Consider the following 22874-nt stretch of genomic DNA (forward strand, 5'->3'; position numbering starts at 1 on the left):
TACAATCCATCTCTCTACACACCATACAGTTCATCTTGTCCTAGTATCTTTACAGAATAATAAAACTGACTTTTGAATTTTTTTAGTCCTCTCTCATATATTACATCCCAACCACTGTTTCCCCTCCCTCTGCTCCCCCAGCCTCTCCTCTCCCAGATGCACCCCACTCTGCCACCCCTCAGAAAAGGGCAGGCTTCCCAGGGATTTCTGAATTTTTTAATTCAATGAGAAAAACTGAGACCTTTGAAGGAAGTGTACTACAAAGACTTGCTGTGTTCTTTCTCCCCCTGCAGAAATGTGTGCTCTACTGGCCAGAAAAGAGGGGGATTTATGGCAAGGTTGAGGTTCTGGTCATCAGTGTGAATGAATGCGACAGCTACACCATCCGAAACCTCGTCTTAAAGGTAAGGCTGTGCAGCAGCACTGTCTTCAAAGTCGGTGATGCTAAGGGTTACATTTCTTCTTTGAAATGACTTATTTTAAGTACTGATTCAACTGACACAAGCGAGATAATACTGAGACCACAGACAAGCTATCATCATTCCTCCTTTGTTGTTTGATACTGTTAAGATATAGAATAATTAAATTCATGTAAGTAGGCATTAAGACAGTTAGTTTTGTAGATGTTGGCATCATCTAATTTTCATTTATGGAACCTCTCTGGATTAACCTTTAGAAATTCCTTAACTAAGGCTTGTTTAGGCCACCTTGCCAGGACTTTGATGCTAATGTCATTGTGGTCAAAGTAGCATTGAGTGAGGCCTCAGAACTGTGTAGAAGAGAAGAAACAATCTACACTGCTGCATGGCTGTGGGAGGCAACAAGAGCCTGCCGTGCTGATGAGAACTTCAAAAGCTTGTAGTTAACAGTCGTTCACAGGGACTTCTATAGACCAGCTTCCACCATAAAGATACGCTCTTACTTAACCCATGGGGCAGCAGGTGCTAGCCATGGTGTTAGCTTTGCTTTTAAAGAATGATCAACCTAAAGACCTCAGTCCATCTATCAACAGCCGGCTGCTGGGATAGAAGCGCCACGGAGAGGATGGCCATGAAGGGAGAGCTACAGGGATGTTTGCTATTCAAAGGTGTAGCAGAGGGAGGCTTGGCGGAAACCTGTTTAAAAACACATGCCTGATCAGAAACGGGCCTCCCACCTGCGCTCTGGGTTGTGCGATGGTGTGTGTGAGCCTTAACTCTTAGTGCTCCACTGTAGGGATGCGACAGCTCCTTTACTGCAAAGGTTCTCCACTGTTGTCAAATACCAGCATCCCAGATGAGGATAGAACAATTCTTATTGAATATCAAACAAGTGTTCTTATATTGGCTAATATGTTTATATCTGATCTATCAAGATTTAGAGAACAGGAAACACAACATATCCCTTTCTTTCTGTTATATTTTCCCCTCTTAAGCAGACTATGGTAGCACAAGCTTTTAATCCCATCATAGAGGCAAGTGGATCTCTGTGAGTTCGAGTCTAGCCCGGCTGACAAAGCAGATTTCGGGACAGCCAGGGCTATAGAGTGTGACCCTGTCACAAATAATAGCAACATTTTCACCTACTAAAGCATGTTATAAATATATATTTAGTCTCTAATACATATGTGATCTGTATGATGGATTCATATGCAGACCTTGCTTTTTAGAGGGTGAACACTCAGCCTTCCCTGTCAAGCCAGGACATGCACAGTAAAACTTTCTTGAGATGAAAGGGTAATTTTGAAAAGTTTCTAGATTTTTTTTTCCTACCTAGAAGTTAGCTGGCAGTAAGACAGGAGCCATGGAAGTTGCTTAGCATTGTGGGGTGGGTGCCTTTTAGTTTCACGAGTGAATAAGTAATTCGAGGGCCTGTGCTATTTTCAGCAAGGAAGTCACACCCAACATGTGAAGCATTACTGGTACACTTCATGGCCTGATCACAAAACTCCAGACAGTGCCCAGCCCCTTCTGCAGCTCATGCTGGACGTAGAAGAAGACAGACTTGCCTCTGAGGGTCGAGGGCCTGTTGTTGTTCACTGCAGGTAAGGCACGAACCCATCCTCGGGCCAGAACAGCTGCTTCCTCTCTAATCGCAGAACGTGGAGAAGGAGGGCTTAGCTTCCTGGGTGTAACTCTGTAGTAAATCGAGTATTTATTAAAAGTGGAGGGACATCCTAATACTGGAGGCTTTATCAAAATGATGCTTACAGAAATTAATTAGACCTTTTGGGGCATTTTTAGCATGCAACAAAGTGCTAACATTTCAAGTATTAAACAGACGTCTGAGTAAGAAAGAGGCCTTGCTCCGTCATCCGACCTGGAGCTCCTTTGGTTCATTTATGTCCTGTTAGTCACTTCCACACTGAGAACTGCAGATACCTTTAGTTATTGATGGAGCTTTGCTGTTTTAAAATACCATATGGATTGGGTATATTGATAGTGTTTAGTATTATGACAGATTTGGTGGAATCATTATTGATTTTCAATGCTATCTCATGATAACCAGATGGAAAATGATTTATGAGGTGGGAAATGGGCAAGTGGTCATTTGTTTTAAGGAAAACAAACGCACACACAGGGCACAGGGGCCACGCAGATGGCAGCAACAGTGTTCCATGGGGTTCTCTTCCTCACGTTTGACATTTCCCCCTTATTTCATGTGAGCAAAGCAAGTAATTTACATTCTTTTTTTTTTTTTTTTTTTTTTTGGTTTTTCGAGACAGGGTTTCTCTGTGGCTTTGGAGCCTGTCCTGGAACTAGCTCTGTAGACCAGGCTGGTCTCGAACTCACAGAGATCCGCCTGCCTCTGCCTCCCAAGTGCTGGGATTAAAGGCGTGCGCCACCACCGCCCGGCTAATTTACATTCTTTTGTATGATGCCATGTATTCTATATTTTTTTAAATAACTGATGTTGATTTATTTAACCTTCTAAATATCCTAAGAAGAAGTTTAATAAGACACATGATTTTAGATTTATTTTACTCTCCTTTGGTTTTGAAGCTTTGTGGATTAGTTAAACATTCTTATGTGTGTGTGTGTCTATTTACCAACATGGCATTACTCCGTTTCTAACATTAGATTCTATCCTAAACCCTCAGAGTCAAAGGGGAAAAACTAGTTGGGCATAGTTTACGACTGGAGGCCCCCACCCAAAATCATTAAACACTAAGGATATCTAAGCTGAAAGAGGCCCCTCCGCTATAAAATCAAGGCCCCTTCTGATGATTACTTCTAAGAAGAGGCCTCCTTTGTTCCCTTCACGCTGCATCCAGGGCTGACTGTTATCTTTGCGCCTACTTTCAACGGCTCAGGATCTAATCAGTTACCAGATTGGCTTTCTCTTCAAAGCATCTCCCACAATCACACTTCCTGTCCACCCATCCTAGCCCGGGCCCTTATGATCTCATCCTTGTAGTTTAGAGCTCGTTGACTAACTGCACACACAAACCCTTCTCCCTCGGGCCACTCTCGCCTAGCCCGTGTGCTTCTCTGAGATGATGTTCCTGCAAATGTCTGCATGGCGTGCAGTCCTTGTTCAAAGCTGGTGGATGGGTCACAACACCCGAAGCACGAGTGCTTAGCCTTGACTCTGCAGATACACTAGAAATGAGTGAATTCCTTGACATTATTTGAACAAGTTCGAATGCATGCATGAGCTTCTTTCTGGAGAGTTCCCATCAAATTCCTTTAAACGTTCTTAAGAGGATGTGGCTCACTTCGTGGCCTCTCATGGAGGATCTTAGTTTCCACTCCTGGTTTGTTTCCTGCTTGTCTACCCATCAAATCTAATCTAATCTACTACCTGTCACAAGTCACATCTTTTATTTTGCACCAAATTCTTCCTTCATATTATTGTTGCATCTGGAATATATGTTCTCGCTCGTGATAGAGTACCTGCCATTCCTAGATATGGCAGAAATCCTATTTCTTCAAAGAAACAAAGTCTTTATAGATATCTCAATTAAAGGGGATCCTTTCCTTATAAATTTCGTTTTAGTCATATTCAGCTGAAAAAATAATATTAAATATGAGAAATATGATAATGAGAATAAACATAGTAGGACATCTGGCAGAAAAAAGACAAAAAATGCAGACTGAGCTGGACAGTGGTGGTGCACGCCTTTAAGCCCAGCACTTGGGAGGCAGAGGCAGGCAGATCTCTGTGAGTTCGAGGCCAGCCTGGTCTACAGAGTAAGTTCCAAGACAAGCTCCAAAGCGCCAAACAGAAACCTTCTCTCTAAAAACCAAAAAAAAAAAAAAAAAAATGCAAATTGAAATGTTTGCTAGGTTAAGATTTTTCCAAGTCACTTGTTCCAGGATGAGTAAGTTAGATGTTGTATTGTCACCAATGGGAGCCAGCAACAGCGAGTAAAGCGTGATCGTGTCCTTAGCTTGTGACAGCGAGCCTAGCAGGTACGCCATGAACCAATCCAAGAAAAGATTTGAGGACTGGGAAGCATGATGACACGGGCTGATCATGAAAGGAGGACACACGAGCATGCACATGTGCTACAGACAGGAAAGCACGGTCCCAAAGGCTCAGCTGAGCTAGAAAATAGAAGGCATGACGACAGATGAGATGGGGGGGTGAGAGAGGTGCAGATGTGGAAGATGGAGTCAGGATTCCTAGGCTAGAAAACCTTACAAGGTGGGTGATGCCATTGCGGGAGAGATAAAGAGATGCGTATATTTAAGTGTATCAAACTTGTGAAAAACAGTAACATCAAGAGTTCCACATAGGAGAAGTTTGGGGACTTGAGATACAGAGTTGAGAGAAATTTACATAAAAATGCTGATCAAGAGTGGGGGCTAAAGTTGATCCCATAGACTTGCTATGTAAGGCAGGTAAATACATAAACTCTCTAAAACACATTGTATTTCTATTAAGTTACCATCTCAACGTAAGTGACTTGGAAATATGTGCTTCCAATCCCATTCATTGTCCTAAGTAGAAGTGGATCTTCGTTTATTCACTAGACTCCAGCATCTAACCACATCTCCTGATCAGTACTCATCCCAGAATCCCCTCTGTCCCTGTAGCAATACAATCCTTCTTGTCCTCCAGGCCTGATTCTCTTTGACATTTTGTTTTCCACTGTTCACATTTAAATATTGTAGTGTGTCAAAATATTTCTCTTTTTGACTGCCTATTCCTTGCCTTAATTATTCTTTCTAGAACAGTTGCAATGTCTGCATATTCTCCCAACCCCTCACCTCCCTCTACCATGCTCATTCTACTGCCTGAAGTAAACCAAAGAGTCTGTTTTAAGCACAGCACAGGCTAGATGTATACTCATCAACCCATGACAGCTTTATCGTTGTTATTATTAGTCCTGAGTGTTTCAAAGTTAAAAAGTATGCTTTAAAAAAATGCAGCTTAGCTTTGTTGTTTTTCTTTATCTACTCGTTCCTTTTCTTTCCCATTCAGTGCAGGGATTGGGAGGACAGGATGTTTCATCGCCACATCCATTGGCTGTCAGCAGCTGAAAGAAGAGGGTGTCGTGGACGCGCTAAGTATTGTCTGCCAGCTTCGCGTAGACAGGTACGAAAACGGGATGGCGTGATCGAGACCTCAGGACTCTCCCCCACGGCCTCATCTAATCCACCTCACTTCATAGACATGACAGCTCTAAGGTCTTGGGTCTCCATGCTAAAGAACATGCGTTATAGGTAGAGCATTTTGAAAGCATTTTGAAAGCATTTTGCCTTCACAAACATAAAGAACAGAGTTCGGATCCCTAGGAACCACAAAAACATCAGTGAGCATGATAAGCAACTCATAATTCCAAAGAGCAGGAAGTGGAGGCCAGAGATCCCCAGAACAAGTTGGCTAGCTAGACTAGCCAGAAAGTAGCCAGGTTCAATGAGAGAATGCCTTACTGTGCAAGGGGAAGAGTGACTGAGGAAGACACCTAACATTAACCGTGTACTGCCACATGCACGTGTGCACATGTATGCGCACACATGCATCCAGTGTGCCCACATATACATGTACATAGACTACAGACACACATACACACTAACCCACTCCCACACAAACATACACTGGCCAAAAAGAAGAGAATAATATGCATTACATTAAAATTATATTTAAGCAAGACAGTCTAGGCTATAGAGAGCTTACCACAAGAAGAGTAGGGGAGAGACTTGAAGGAAAGGGGAAAGGGGGAGTGGGAGAGAGGGGACAGAGGAAGGAGAAGGGAAGGAACTGAAGGTTCAGGCACATGGTATAGCAAATCGGAGGCCTATATGGGCTATGTAACAAGAACTTACCACAAAACAACAACAAAAAGCACATTGAAAAAACTGGTGTATAACACCAACTATCAGAAGCCCAAACACCAAAGCTCATGGTTAAATCTTCCTCATCTTCAGTTATGTTTATAATGTCTTAAATCTAAACTCCTTCATGTATAATCTGCATTTGTCTTTTGACTTATTTGAACCACTTGGTTTAGTATTTTGAACCTTTAACATGAACGTTTTGCTATTTCCGAGAGTCCTTTTTAAAATCAGCTTTCAAAATGTGATGAAATACACTGAGCATCCTAGGCATTCTTGAGTGGAGATTGTGTGTTGAGTGCACAAACACTCCCCATTAGACAAACAATGATCAGAATTGCCTTCACTTTACAGAACTGTGTCCATCAAGTCGTCCCTCTCCCAGCCCAGCACTTGGAAACCATCGTCCTGTCTGTACACACTTGACTATTCTTGGTCCTCCTCATCCTTCTCTCCCTCCTCTTTCTTCAGCATGTTCTCTTTATTCTTTTTTTCAGTTTTTTTGTTTTCATGTAGCACAGACTAGCCTCATTATCTGTGTACAAGAAACTACCACACTTGAATCTAGGTAGCATTTATTATCAAAAGCATGCTGGAACTGTCTTTTTTGTGCCTGGCTTCATTTCAAGTAGCATAGTAGCTTCAAGGTTTATCCGTGTTCTGACATGTGTCAGAAGGCCCTGAAAAATATTCCATTATCTGTCTATAAGACACTATGTTCATCTATTTATCTGTTGATCAATGTGTGTATTGGTTTTGTATTTTGTCTGGTATGAATAATGATGGCACAATGAATATTTACATGTTTATTTTAGACTCCATTTTCAATTCTTTGGGGTATTACTGGATTTAATTCCCAAGTAGTCAAAAAAATTCTTGTTTTCTACAAGAATTCCTGCCACTTTATTTTCCTTTTTTTTTTTTTTAATGCAGTAGCTGTCCCAATGTGTCTAAGTGGGAAGGTTATCCTTATGATAATCAATGCTAAATTTGAAAACAAAACAGTGAAGAAACTTCTTGCCCCCCAGCTGAGCTTGAGTGGAGAATGGAGAGCTGGGTCAGTGACAGAGAACAGGAGTAGATGCCTCTTAAGAGTGGCTTCCAGGGAGGGTGAGAGGCACACCTCCAGGGGACAAGGCAACGCTCTACAGGGAAGAAGGTGGAAATACAGGGTTCTCTCCTTTCATACAAACAAATAATGCTAAGGAATCAGAAATCCAGGGTGGGTCTAGATATTCAACATGCAAATACAGTCTTGCAGCAACAAAGGAAGCTCCTTGCCCTTTGAGAAGGAAAGAAGAAGCAATGAGGTAAACTAGATTATATGAGCCAGAAGCCTGCACTGTGAAAAGATCCAGTGAAGAAGTCATGGGAGCTGAGTTCCTTGGACTTGGGCCCTGTTACCTAGGGATTCCAAGAAGTACAACTGCCTTTTTACAGTTATTTAAAGTTTGTACAATGGCCAGGCACTGAGATGTGCCGCTATCTCAGTGGAGACCTCCAAGTGCCACGCACCGCTCCCCCGTGTCTGCACTCTGTGCGCTGGCACCCAGTTACTGAGCTTTGGGCAAGGGGGCTGGAGGTTAAAATACACAAAGACTCACAGACAGAAAGACAGCGACACGGGTCATCCTTGAATTCTCCAAGAATGCCCCCTTTATTGTGTTCAGGGGCAGATTATATAGAGATAGCCACGCCCCAGCCAAACCCACCAGAAACCACTCTCCTGCCATCAGGAACTCCTGAAGGTCTCGTGCTCAGAGCAGCTGTAGGCACTCAGATCAGGGGATTACAAGAAATTCAGGATCTGGGGTCTCACTGCTCCCAACAATAAATAAAACAATTTAGAAATAGGGACATTACTTAAATATGTTTATAATAAAATAAGAAATTACTGCACTGAAGTTCAAATTGTTATAAAAAACATCTCCAAGGACTATGGCTGCTCTGGCGTACTTTAGTTTTGAATTAGAAGGGTGGAAGAACCTTAATTCATTAACTAAAACATAATCCTAGCACTTTGAAGGCTGAGGCAAGAAGAATGTGCTAGCTGAGAATGTACTAACCTGAACTGAATTAGTGAGTAAAAACTGCATTTCAAGACCCTATCTAAAATTTAAAACACACACACACACACACACACAGAGAGAGAGAGAGAGTTGTCCAATAAATATTTTTGAATGCCTACTGAGTTATGAGATTTCAATAAAGGAAACAGGGCTATTCTGGAAATGCAATAAGGGTGTGTGTCGTGTGTATCTGTGTGTGTGTGTGTCGTGTGGGTGTGGGTGCCATGTATATGGCACTTGGAAAGTGTGTGGCACATAGAAGCCTCTAGTAAACGTCACTTGGTTATTAGTATCTGAATTACTCTACATGTCTACCTTCCTTTTATGTCTTGGTGTAGTAAAGACTAACCATCATCTCTTTCCCTGCTTCCCGTTGTGTGGCCTTCGTCAGCTTCCTTGACTTTCCCAATTCTTTACATTCTCATCGGAAAAACGAAATTAAGAACAGTATATACTTCCCATTGTGTCAGCAAAAACTATAAATGGGAAGTTCCCACACATAATCAGCATGTAATCAAATGAGCAGTAACTGTCAGTATAGGTAGTCTATGCATTAAATATGCACCTACAAGTGATACAGCCGTGGATACACAGCACAGGTTTGCAAGCTGCATTTCAGTGGGATGGAACCCGTAATGTGGTTAAATCCTCAGCCTACGTTTCTTAGCCCAACTTTACCCTCTCTATCTGATTTGCATATTCCAAATGCTACATCCTTTCAAAGTATTTTCATTTTGTACATACTAAAATCAATCGCAATATTCCCACTCTTCAATCCTAATTGCCATCTTAGACTTGAAAGATCCTTTGGCCTGTACCCGGTTACAATACATAGTCTCAATGGGTTAAGGTGCTTGGGACCAAACTCAAGGATCTGAGTTCAATCCCCAGGACCCACATGGAAGAATGAGAGGACTGGCTTCTACAAGTTGTCCTCAGCTCTCCCCACATGTGCCTTAGTGAGCTCCCTAAAACACACACACACACACAAACACACACACTAACTAAATAAGTGTGATTTGAAACCATTAGATCTGACTGTTTCTCCAGATTTGGAGACCTCTTTTCACCCCTTGGGTCCTAACGTGGAGGAGCCCGACGAGCCTAGAACTCCTGCTGTGTTGCTCTCCCCAGCATGGGACCCCAAGACCCTGAGGCTCTCTGACCCACAGCTCCAAGTTGGATGCTGTTCTCCCTCTCCAGCCCCAGAATGCCATGGGCACCAGCCGCAGGGCATGGAGGGCAGCTCTGAGCCAAGGTGGTAGCCAGCAACACCTGCCCTGATGCCATTTCAGACTGCAGACTGAGTAAGGCGCTTGGCCTGCATGTGGTTTGCTCCCGTGGCTGTTGATTTCACCCCCCATCTTCCCCCACCCCCATCACTTTTGTAGCCTGACCTCTGCCTTGGTCTCCACTTCCCAATCCATTCCCCTGCCCACCCCACTGAATTGTTCTCTACTTTTGAAAAGAATCACAACACTTTAAAAAAAAAATCAAATATCAAAATGCCTCCTCCTCTATCTACTCCCTCCTTCCTACAGCAAGTGGCCAGAAATTTTGGCCTTGGCCTTCTATCAGTACCAAGGTCTTCCCACGGGGCTGGACCTTTTTTAATTCTTGATAAACGCTTTAAAACATGTCCAAATTCCCTGTGATCTGGTTTGCCCTTGAACTTGAGTTGCTGGCAATGCGTGTGTCAAATATATTTAACTGGTTCCTAAGACCTCGGTAAGTAAGTTCATTCTTGGAGCTGCTTGTTTGGAAAGAGACACTCTTCCTAGTGAGGTTCCTTGAGAGGTTTTCCCCCAGCCTGCCTCCCTCTGTGTGTTTCTTCCTTTAGTTGCCTGGCTCCCTAGGAGTTATAAAAAGCAGAGAAAAATCCTTCCTCCTCTTTTCCCCTCATCTTCCTTCTGTTTCTTCCCCATCTTTCAGCTCTTGCTCTACCGAGTCAGTGTTCTCCTGATAGAGTTTACCATTAAAACTCCACTTGCGGGCTGACTGCTGCTAACAGCCATGCCTTTGACTCTGGCCAGTAAAAGGAAAGCAAGCCAGGTCTGTTGGCACAACAGTTAAGAGGCTGAGGCAGGAGGATTTTGAGTTTGAGGTTAGCCTTGATTTTTCAGTGAGACCATGAAAGTGGAGGATAGAAAGAGAAAAAAAGGAAGGAAGGAGAAAGGGGAGAAAAGGGGGGAGGGACAGAGGAAGAGAGGTAGAAAGAACAAAGAAAGATAAAGAAAGGAAGGGAGAGAGAGAGGGAGGGAGGGAGGGAGGGAGGGAGGGAGGGAGGGAGGGAGGGAGGGAGGAAGTGGGGAAGGAAGGAAGGAAAATACAGTTTTAGAAAACCCAGTTGTCACCCCCGCTCTCTTACACTGTATCTTTCTTTAATGCCTCCTCAGCCTCCACCCTTCCTCCGTGATCTTCCTGGCCAACCTAGCCTTCTACTCAGGACCTCTCAGACATTCCAGAATGTGGGAGTCAGCAGACAGAAATGTGTTTCCTTAGGAAAAGTCCACCATGGTCTGCTAAGCCCACAATTCCTCTAACTCACAAAGCAAACTCAAAAGTGTGACGCAGGGAGCACACTCTTTACGCTCTTCTTTTCTTTTTCCCCAAAACAGTGACATTAGGCCAGGCATAGTAGCACCTGCCTCTAATCCCAGCACTAGGAAGGTAGAGTCAGGGGGATCTGGTGTTCAAAGGCACCCTCACCTGTGTACTGAGTTTGAAGGAAAACTGGACCACATAAGAAAGAATTTGTCCCAAAAAATAAAATAAACAAACAACAGCACAAACCACAAACATGAAAAACAAATAAAAGACAGACAGACAGACAGTAACTTGTTCAAAATCATATGGCTTAGGAAGTGGCAAAGTGGATTCAAGAGGAATCCCAGACTAATGATTTCTAACTCAAATGGTTTGAATAGCTAGATGGAAGTCCACAGGATTCGGCGATGCTTGCTGTAAAGCTGCCTGAGTCGCACCACATGAATGGTGCATTGCTAATTAAAAGTATACAGTAGCAATAGTGCACTATGGGGCTTAAGCCGTTCTAGTGTGGATGACAGTTGTTTCCTAGTCACCTGGGGTGAGGTGAGCGCCGTCTGAGAAGCACAGGAAAGCTTCTAACCACCAGGTGATCTCTCTGTGGAGGATGTCTCTGCTGTGTAGGGTGGATGTCTAAAATACTGCTTTTAGCCAGGCGTGGTGGCACACACCTCCAAATCCCACCCCTTGCCGTTGAAACAGAAAGTTTGATGTCAATCTCAGCCACATGCTGAATTTAGATGCCAGCCCGAGCTACAACGAGACCCTGTCTCTCATAAATAAAACACAATATAAAACTGCTATTAGCAAGCCGGGCTTGGCCTAACAGAAGCATGAGCACAGGCTTGCGAGGGAAGGGTTAAGATTTTATACCCCCTTCCACTATTAACGCTAGAGGCGGTGTACTTTCCCAGGCTAGGGATACATAAAGAACTTGAGTTTTGACTAAGAGACACAGAGAAAGGGAATCAAGATGCCAAGCACACCTTGGAATGGCCTTGCAGACCAGGGACCGGTCATGTTCTATGCAGTGGAAAGACCTGGGGACATTGTCAGGAAGCAGAAAAATTCTAGCTTGAGATGCCTGTGATGGGAAAAATCAGGTCCTATGGATCCATAGTGTACAAGGGAGAGAAAGGTCAGGAGAAAATGGGGATCTCCTGGTAGAAAAACTCCAGGTGTTTCTAGGTGGTGAGAGCAGAACATTAGCCCAAATAGAAGCTCTCTCTCTCACCACAGAGGTGGGTTCTATACCAACTCACACATTGAAATTGCTTGAAATGAGCATTACCTTGGAGTGATTGCAAGATGAGTGTTTGTAACAGGCTGTGGACCAGGATCTAGAGATGTCTTCTCAGAGTGGCTTTCCATCCATTCGTTCATTCAACAGATGTCTCTGAACATGTCATAGGGTACCTGGTTGTGAAAAGAGGCGCACCCTAGTGTATTTTATTACTGTGTGTCCCTCTATGAATGATTATAATGTATGGATGATTATTTATTGACTGCCTGCTAAGTGTCAGACCTTTTTAGTTACTATTCAGGCAAAAAAAAGGAAGAAAGGGAGGGAGGGTGGAAAAGAAGGGTGGAAGGAAGAAGAGGGGAAGGAAGGGAAAGAAAGAGAGAAAGAGAGAAAGAAAGAGAAAGGAAGGAAGGAAGGAAGGAAGGAAGGAAGGAAGGAAGGAAGGAAGGAAGGAAGGAAGGAAGGAAGGAAGGAAGGAAAGAAGGAAAGAAGGAAAGAAGGAAAGGGAAGGAAACAAGTCTCAAGAAGCTTTAAAGGTCTGAAAAGTTCCCCAGCAGACGCTGATTTCAAACTGTTGCCATATTCTTCCCCATTCATTGAACCCCACAAAAATCTCCTCAAAGAACACCAGAGTGGGACAGAAAGAAGTACAAGAAACACACGTTATTCTTCTAAAGTCTGGTGGTGGAAAAGGACTTGAGATGGAACATTAATCTGAACATAATAGGGACCGTGACAAGGGGGAGGCTGTCCTTGGATTATTAAATACTGTCTGTAGTCAGAGATAAGACTTTATATCCACAGTCCTGGCTTAAACTCTGTGTGTGTGTGTGTGTGTGTGTGTGTGTGTGTGTGTATACGTGTGTGTGTGTGTGTATACGTGTGTGTGTGTATGTGTGTGTATGTGTGTGCGTTACTGGAGGCTGAATCCAATGCCTCCCATTTGCTAGGTAAGCATTCCACCACTGAACTATATCCTCAATGCATTTTTTGCTTTCTTATTGTTGAGAAAGAGTTTAATTTAGTTGCCCAAACTGACTTTAAACTCACTATGGCCTAGTCAGGCCTTGAAACTCCTGATTAGCTGGATTTCCAGGCATGCACCACCAGGCCCAGCTTAAACTTTGTATTCATTTTAGCAATGGCTTCTGCCTACAAGTCTGCCAGGCTGTGCACAGGGCATCTTCTAGTCTACCCCTCACTCTGGACATGGTAGCTCACAGCTGTAATCCCAACACTTGAGGAACCACGACAAAAGGATCGCAGTGAGCTGGGGGCCATTCTGAACTACACAGAGAGTTTGAGGCCATCAAAGGCTATAGAGTGAAAACTGTCTTCGAATAGAAAACAAGTAATCTACCCTTTTCCACAGCTGTTTCCTCGATAAACCAAAGATGGCTTAAGAGCTGATAAAAAACAAGACACTGACTTGGATGTGGGGACTTACCTCACAATCGATAAGTCAAGAGTTTGAGTGCTGGTCAGAATCAAACCTCCCATTTGGAAAAAAAAAAAAAAAAAAATATATATATATATATATATATATATATATATATATATGACAATACATGCTGGTTGTTATGAAACCAGACAAGAGAAGATCATTTATACTCAAATCACAAATCTACATGCTAGCAGCAAACTATAGTGGTCCGGTTTCGGGCCGAGCATGTAGGCTGAATGGATGTTTCCAGTTCAAAACCATAACACAGCCTTCCAGTGGGCTCCTCGTTTTTCTGGCAAAGCACTATCGTCCCTGGCTTTCGGGAAGTTTCCATAAATAGATTCAAGTTCTCCTGAAAGATTCACAAGTCTGTGGTTCTGCTTTATTAATACTTTTGAACATATTTGCCGCTAAAATGGGGTATCTTTTTTCTCTAAGTAGTTCAAATTCAGTGCAAAACACCCACACGTGTTTTATTTAGAAGAGTATTAATGGTTCATCCCCTCTTCCCCATGGTTTTCATTTTTGATCAAAAGACCAAAAGGTGTTGTAGCAACTGGGACTGACTGTGGTCTGTCTGGTGGGAGAGTGTACAAGAACCAGGCACCGTGCGCAGTCAGGCGTCTCCAGACCCTATGCCAAAGATGTTTGAAGCAGATCTTACCTCTTCCCCAGCTTTCTGTGACCACTAGTCCACTCTCGGCCTCTCTGCCTATTAGCATAAAGAAAGGTGGAGCCTAACCCCTTCTGTGCAAAGACCCTATTTGGGGAGTAAACAATTTCATAGTCTTCTGCCTTGCGTTTTGAATCTCATGTTTGTAAATTAGCTTTAATTCCATGGCTCACAATAACACCTCCGTGCATTTGAAAGTCAGTGACAAATATATTGTGTTCAGTTGGTGTCCTGATACTATTGGGAACCCACATGAACTTGAGGACCCCTCTAATAAGATGCCTTTTCAACCTCAAAGTGCAGCAATTCAGGAATGAGCCCTTGTGTTCTCAGATCCCTCTGTTGCTTCGTTGGGATCTCTGAGCCTTGGTTACATGAAGAACAATGCTATAGTAATAATAGCCATAACGTTTGCTTGCTACCTACTAGGAAAAGGATGCTGTAAAAATATCTGGCCTCAGAAATAGTACAGGATTCATTCTTAAAAGGGAAACCGAGACAAAAAAAAAGGATGTCTCATTTCCCAGCTCAGTTCAAATATTAAATATTCCTGTATGTGTGTGTGTTAGCACTGGGGACCGAATGTAGAGTTTCATAAATTATATCCCATCTCTCCTTTTGCTTTTTGTTTTGAAGCACAGCCTTACTAAGCTGCCCAGGGTGACTTTGACCTCACTGTGACTGTGACAGGTCTGTAGCTTTGAGATTCTCCTGCATCGACCACTCAAGTAACTGGCAGTAGAGGTTTATACTAGGAGACATGCTTGATTTCTTTTTAACACTCTAAACTGAATTTCTAATTTTGCTCAAATTTTTAAATGCTTGGATTTGGGATTTTTCTTGTTTGTTTGTTTAGCAAAGGCTGTTGTTTTCTGTAGTGGGAGACTCCACTAGGTTAAACACAAAATCGTAAATTCATGTCCTAACATTTTCACAATGATGCTGAACTTCTTGATAGATAAACCAGGGGAAAATGCCGCCTAGTTCTGATTATTTTAGTTTAGATTACTTGTTACAAACGCCAGATCTGATAAGTACAAGGGACTCTGTGCTGGTTGGTGTGGAAAGAGATGTTTGAGTCGGTCACATTTTCCTGTTGAGATGGTTACCATTCACGCATAGATTAGCAATTTAAAAATAAAATTAGATGAACGAGAGGATCCATAACATTAGTTTTGAAGAGAACACAGTGTAATCATTTTGTGTTACTTAGAAAGTCCTTTTATACTTTGTTTAATCTTCTAACCTCCAATACTGATAATTGAGAATTCAGTTGCTATGGAGATATATCAACCAGTAGCCCTTCACCATATCACTGCCTCTGTAATAGGCTCATAAAAGTGCCAAAGCGTGCAGTGGGAGGTAATGACATAAGGTCATTTATGCACTGAATATAATATATGCTCCTATCACTTTTTTAAAATAAATAATAACGATGAAGTCTGAGAAGATGGCTCCATGGGTAAAGTGTTTGCCATAAAAGTGGGACCTGAGTTTGAGTCTCCAAAACACATTAAAACCACAGTAGAAGGCATCTGTAATCTGAGTTCTCCTACAGTGAGATGGAGGGTGCAGATGAGAGAATTAGAAGAGGCTACTAGGCTACTAGACTTGCATATACAAAGGCAAACAATAAAGGTGTCCTGACTCAAATGAGATGGGAAGGCAAGAACTAAAACACTATGCACACACACAATGATAATCCTAACTGATAATAATGATCCATATTAACAATATGGCCTAGGAATACTGAGGACATGCCTCATAGATGTTACAAGAGAGTGAGTCAAAGGCAGCCTGTGAATGTTCAAAGACATCCAGCAGCGAGGAGAGGAATACATGCTAGTGTAGACTGATTGCAGACATTTGCCCCCATGTTCTTTCCCCCCCAAGCCTGCTGGAACCTCTGGATGCTGGCAGAATTTGAAAACAGAATCTGAGAAGTGAAATTTACATTGGAATCTCTGACTTGAAGGCTTTCATCACATTTCTTGACACCCCGCTCCCACCCCTTCACAGAACAGGAAGCAATCTAATTCTGGTTTCTTTGAGAGTTAGCAGAGTCTGTAGCTGCCTCGTGTGCTCTTACATTGGGGGGGAGCTTCAAAGTGGAATGACGTCCAATGACTTCACTTGTAGCCTTCCCAGATGCTTCCAGTGGGTGTCACGTTATTGTTTAAATATTTTCATGGCCCACTTCAGTTTGGTAGATAGCTTTTATTCTTAACATACCCATCTGAGAGAAGGAACATACATGCCATCAAATCCTATTCTAAAGTATGTCCTTAAATATTCTTTATCTCAAAAATATAGCTAAAATAATTTCAGATATGAAGTTTCTGTTCCTTATTGTAATTTTATCAAGCACAGCCTAACATTGCATTTTTGTATTCCAAACTAATCACAATGCTTGTTACACCTAGTGAGTTCCAAAGACCTCATTGGAAGATCAGAAATTTTGAATTTTGGGCTTACTTATTCTCAGGACATCTAGAGATTAAGTCCTGGAAACTGATATGTCTTTTCCTGACATTCTTGTTTTTGAGATCCTAATAAGAGGCCCTCTTTGTAAAATAGGTTTGACAATGGGACCTTCTAAGAACTGCCAGGACAATGTTTATCTTCATTTCATTCCTGCTAGGACTTAATTGGATGAATTTACAATAGCCCACTTATTCAGTGTGGGTGCTGGGGGAAGGTGGATAGCTGTCAAGGAAAAACTAATCTTGAAAACAATGCTAAAGCTAGTTCCGGGGATGTAGCTTAACTATTAGAGAGCTTGCCCAGCGTGTCCAGAGCCCTGGATTCAATCTCCAGCATTCCATAAACCAGGAATGTTAATATATGCTTAAAATCCCAGCCCTGGGGGGGGGGGGGGTAGAGTCAGATCAGAAGTTCAAGGTTGTTCTCAGCTGCACAGAGTTCAAATCCAAACTGATATATATGAGATACACACACACACACAAATTAGAGCTATAATCAAATTATCATTTGATCTGCACTGACTTTTATGCCCGACAAATATGCCTAGAGCCTTCTACTTCAGAGAAAGTGTCAGTGTTCACAATATCTGGTTCAGGGGAACTGGGCTCAGTTGGTAACGTACCTTTTGTTTTGTTTGTTTTGATTTTGTTGCTGTTTTATAAACATGAGGACCTGAGTTCAAGCCTCAGAACCTATGTTTAGAAAATGCTGCATGTGCTCCCATGGGCTTGTAATCTGGGTACTGGAGAGTCAGACACCTGCAGCTTTCTGAGGGTAAGCCCTAGCCTACTTTGAAAGTACAGACCACTGAGAGGCCCTGTTTTAAAAAGAAAAATAAAGTGGCTAGTGTCTAAGGAATTACATTTGAAGTTGTCTCTATTTTCCATATGCACACACACATACACACACACACAACAAAAAATATCTGTTCAGTATCAGCCATGGTTATTCTTTAGTTCTCCTCTGCTTTCTGTTTTTGTTTTGCTTTGCTTTTGAGAAAGCGTCTCTCTATTATGTAGCTCTGTCTTTCCTGGAATTCCCTATGTAGACCAGGCTGGTCTTGAACTCATGGAGGTCTGCCTGCCTCCGTCTCTGGAGTACTGAGATTAAAAACTGGAGCCACCACCCCTGGCTTTGTTTTCTTTTCCTTAAACAGGGTCTCATGTGACCCAGTCCTAATCCTCCGGCCTCCACCTTTAAGTGTACTGAGATCACAGACTTGCACTACCCCACCCATCTAAATTCTCCTTTCTTGATGGGACATCTGCTAAAGATCTGGGGAAACTTCTGGTGGAGGGTCTGGCACACCTCACAGCTGGGCCTTGCACCGGGACAACAGGCTCAGCCTGGCTTGACTCATGCCAAAGCCGTTGGAGCTTTACCCATGTGGCGCATTAACGTCTACACCTTTTGTTCTAAATTTACTGTACCAAACTTTACCAAAAGAATTCCAGATTTGAAAATAATAAAAAGCAAAGGATCGAGAGTTCCATTGTTAGCCCAGAAGTGAGTCACCCCTGCAGAATTCCTTCTGTCTACTGATTAGACCGGATACTGGCTGGGTGGTGCAGCAGGAAAAGCTATAGGGGTGTGTGTGTGTGTGTGTGTGTGTGTGTGAACAGTCACAAAAGGTCACAACTTTAACATGGTAAAAGCCGAAACTCTCTCCCTGGACATCTGGGAGACTCTGAGAGTTTTTGTCTTGTTTTGGTTTTTTTCCAAAATACCATTTCGCTTACAAAGCGTGGGCAGGGGAGTCCTACATTTTCCGCTCTTCTAACTTGAGTCGGCCCCCAGCTGGCACAGTTACGTGCTTCCCTGCACTGCACGGGAAGGAGCTGACACTGGTTTCTGGGCTTGGCAGTACTAATGAGATGAGCTATCTGGCTGGCATGTCTAGAAAGGGTAGCGTCTCTGCAGCCTTTGTGATCTGGTTAACTGTCTTCCTATTCTACGGCCACAAGAAAAGGAGAGCCGACAGCACCTTTACAATAAAGGGGGCAGCTTTGTTTCCAAAGCATAGTGTAGGATAGAAACCGGATAAACTAGTCATCTAGACTACAAACCCAGACCTTCTAAGAGGGAATCACCAGAACCTCACCATGGCTTGGGAGAGAACCATGACAGTGCCAAGCAACGAGGTATAGAGATCAACCCAGGTAAAGTGTTGCCGGAACACTGATTAAAGAAGAAAGTTATGCAGCATTTATTTAGTACTTATGCATCCGCAGCCTCTGTGCTAAACATTTGTGAATTAGTATCTATTAAACCCTGTGAAACCTGAAGCCTTAGTAGGTAACAGATTCACTTGCCAGGCCAGGGTCTTGCAAGCTCTTTTGTGGGTATGAACAGTGGAAAATTTCTTACAGACAAAACCTCCCACAGAGCACCAATATGAAGGACCACTAAAAACACGGCTACCCTAGTGACAGCTGGAGGTGCTAGGGACTCTTGATCAGCTCACCTCCTCCTTCCCCAATGCCGCTGGGGACCAGGGACTTTCTGTGACTGTCCTGCAGCTGGACAGTCATGTGCTCTGACGTGTTTAATGCTCACAGTGAGGTGACAGCTGTCAGTCACATGATTTTATAGATGGGAAAAAGCCAGGTTGTGGGAGAGGAGATAGTGACCTGTATAAAAACTTCAGAGCTCTCTGGGGTGGTGATGTTCTCCTGTGTAATCCCAGCACTCGGGAGGCTGTGGCCGGAGGACTGCAGGAGTTTGAGCCAAACCTGGGGTGATTTAGCGAGACGCTGACTTAAAATGATAACAATAAATTTTAATTAATTAAATCACAAAGCCAGTAAGTTTAAAAGTAAGGACCCCTGATGTCTGCCAGGCTCCTAGCCCCCTGCTTCCCATTGTACCAACTGCCTCTTCTATAGCTGCCTCGTTGTATAAAAACACATTTGGGTCATCTCCATCCAGACTTGCCCAACTTGGACCATTTCATCCTTGGCCAGGCTTCCTCTTAGTCCTGCAAGGCGGACAGAGAATTCACCTCAGAGCTTTGTCACTAGCCCTGTTTAAACAGAGTACACTATGTCTGTAGTATCCACAGCAGCTTAGCTTGACCGGAAGCATTTGAAATGGATTGTCCCATCTGCTCCTCACAGCGGCGCTTAGCAGGTACAACTGCCGTGTGGAAAACACAACTGATCACTGAAGAGATGCTGTGATAAGGTAAATCATCCAGTTGGGAATGGAGACCGAATTTATCTGCGTTGGCCTTTGTTTTGTTCTGGCCTCTTAGCCTACTTAGATTCCTGTTGGCAATGAAGTTGACACCTTAGCATTCCAGACCTTTTCAGACTGGCAACCACTGTCAAGCTAAGGCATTCTTGCTGTTGCTTTTCATTTTAATTCCCCCCACACACACCGTTTTGTCTTTTGAGACAGTCAAAAGCCAGGTGTTGTGGGTGACCTTGAACTGCTGATTTCCCCGCCCCACACACACACACCTATCAAGTGCTAAGATCATAGGCCTGTAGGCCTAGATAATTTTGTTTTTTTGGTTAATACCTACTTAATAGCAGACATAAATTGTAGCTTAATAGACAGTGGTTTGTGAAACACGAATTTGCACTGAAAGAGAATTCTTCAGTTCCATGATAGCTAAGTAACAGTGCTAATTTCTACCCTTCTTGTAATTAGCCAGACGAAGATTCTCTGACACTTTGGGACCCTGTGCACCCTAATCTCCTAAGACTTGGGACCATTGTGGGACTCTTTTAAAACCTTGTACTATGTTTGAACTCTGACCTGCTGGAGGTGAGGGATCTTGTTAACGTCTGCTCTTTGAACCGTGGTTGGATGATGCCATCTGAGTTCTGTTTGATGACGGCTGTCTTCAAAGCAATAGATCAGAGAATCCCTGACTCTTGCTTTCTAGAACCGGTTCACATGAAGAACTGCTCGTTTCTGTAGTGTAGATTTAGATTTCTGAAAATCCATAGATCCCACCTTATGGAATCAATTAGCTAGGATCAATTATTGCTAAACTGGGGTGGGGGCAAATCACTATGAAATCTCTTGTAGATCCCATAATCTACATAGTTGTATTCATTTTTTCCAGAAAAAATATTTTATTTTGGTGTTTCAAAACAGTTCACAAAAAATATTTTGGATGTTGTACTAGTTTCCTGGGTCTGTTTATGTTTTGTTTCCCATTACCAGCTTACAAAAGAAAAAACGTTTTTTTCCTAGAACAGAATACAACCTGAAGGTTGTATTATTAATTAATTAATCAATCAATCAATCAATCCTAGCTTTTAAGTTCATATAAAGATCAATAGAATATTTTATATTTTATATACAAATATATTCTGTGAAATGTTTATTAAATATTTCCCAAGATGATTGTGACAAGTTCTCAAATTTCAACCGTTATCTAATGAATGTAACCTGGGAAACTTTTGCTTTGTTTTAGTCCATATTTTACCTGTTTTCACGTATCAAGGCCCGGATTATTTGTGCGATCCATTACTTATTTGCCTCAGAACTTGTCAAGTGCCTCTCTGATGCAGGAGTGCTATGTGTTTTTCACTGTAGCGAATATGAAAAACACGACATACTTAAGCTTAACTGGAAACAATGGTAAGATGAGGTTAAGAAGTACGTATCATATCAAATGACTCATCATAAAGACGCCATCTTCTTTTGGTCCCGTCATTTCTATTAGCCGTTGTCGTTTCGTTTGGTTTTAAACAAATGACTTAGATGAGATGCAAGGCATGCTTGTTGAATGCCTGGGAGGTTCAATACTGGAAGCGAAAAATGAGAAAGTCGTATACTGAATGCTAGTAATAATGATGATTCAGTACACGAGAACACTGTGCTCAGAAGAATTAACAAATTGAAAGGAACAGGAACAAGTGTAAGTTCCTGTGTTTCATTTCAAATTTTCAATAGCTTCAGTACAGGCTGGGGAAAAAAAAAACTGTAATTTTCACACTCAAGACAGTCCTGCTGACTTTTAATCAGCTTAACTGTTTGTAACTGCTTGCTGAGTATCAAGCACTTGCAGGCCTAGTGGCCTCACCTGCTGATATGCCCGCAATGCCTACAATGTGTAGCTAAGGGAGAAAAAGTGCTTGCTGAAGAGATAGCATTGGGTATAGCCCCAGCACTGTAGGAAGGCCCTAGTTCATAAAATCGCCTGTAGAGGTGGGAGATGCCGCCTGTGGGTGACAGGGAAACCAGGCTACACAGAAATGTTGAGTAACCACAGGATGTTTAGTCTAGAGAAGAAAGATTACGGGACTTTGATGGTTGTTTTCATCACTTAGAGGACTATTGTGTGACTACAAGAGGAATCTTGAGACCTACTGGGGTTATTTCAGTTGGCCAATAGGGTGAGAGTGTTAGAGAGAGAGAGAGAAATTCATTTTGATGTCTTCGGAAGCCTGCCTCTAAAGCTTTCTCTGTCTGTGAATATTCCAGAAGCTGGCTGACAGCGCGGCCTATAGAGAAACAAGCTCTTGCCAGTAATTCTGATGACCGATCTTTGGGGGGCCCTCTGATGCTACTTCTTTTGTTCTTATTTTCCGAAAAAAAAATGGAAAATACCAACATGGTTCCCGTGTCTTCCTGGAGCTCTGAGATCCACAAGACTTTTGCCAGTGTACACTGTGTGTTCTTATCTTCCCCACCTTCAGGCAGCAGTACCTTGACCTCGTTAACCCAATCTGTTACACTTGATAGAACCTAATCGCAGCAAATCTATTCCAACCGTGATGGCATACTGCTGAGCGACTTCACAGTGAGACAATGACTAAGACCCAAACCATGACGCCACTGGTCCACCAGTCGGCCATGCAACTGCCATTGCTGAACAGAACAGCTAAGAAAGGGGAGATCTTGCCTCAAGATGAGGTAAATAGTAACAGGAGGTTCGCAGGCCAGAGCCCAAGAGCGGCAGTACACACAGAGGTTCCTCTTGCAGCCCACGGCTTGAAGTAGGAGTGTCGATCCTCTGAGAAAATGTCAAAGGAAGGGAGGCGCCTCTCAGTCCCCTGCAGCTGCCCTCATGTTTGCTGTGGCTACCTCTCCCAAGCTATGCAGGCCAGACCAGCATCTCCTCAACACCTGCTATGCTTTTTACAAATGTTCCCAGATGTCATCCTACAACTAGGAAAAGAACGTGACGTCT

General features: G+C 42.9%; 1 protein-coding gene across 3 annotated transcripts in view; it reads left to right on the plus strand.

Annotated features, from left to right (window-relative positions):
• Positions 1-22874, plus strand: part of Ptprr (protein tyrosine phosphatase receptor type R) — a 231502-nt gene that overhangs the window by 206294 nt on the left and 2334 nt on the right. For all 3 annotated transcript variants that reach the window (XM_057758049.1, XM_057758052.1, XM_057758050.1), the window contains 3 exons: positions 294-404; positions 1866-2023; positions 5410-5523. In XM_057758049.1, the coding sequence (XP_057614032.1) occupies positions 294-404; positions 1866-2023; positions 5410-5523 (383 nt within the window). The remainder of the gene's footprint in view (positions 1-293; positions 405-1865; positions 2024-5409; positions 5524-22874) is intronic.

The sequence above is a fragment of the Chionomys nivalis genome, chromosome 25, assembly GCF_950005125.1.
Source record: "Chionomys nivalis chromosome 25, mChiNiv1.1, whole genome shotgun sequence".
NCBI lineage: Eukaryota > Metazoa > Chordata > Mammalia > Rodentia > Cricetidae > Chionomys > Chionomys nivalis.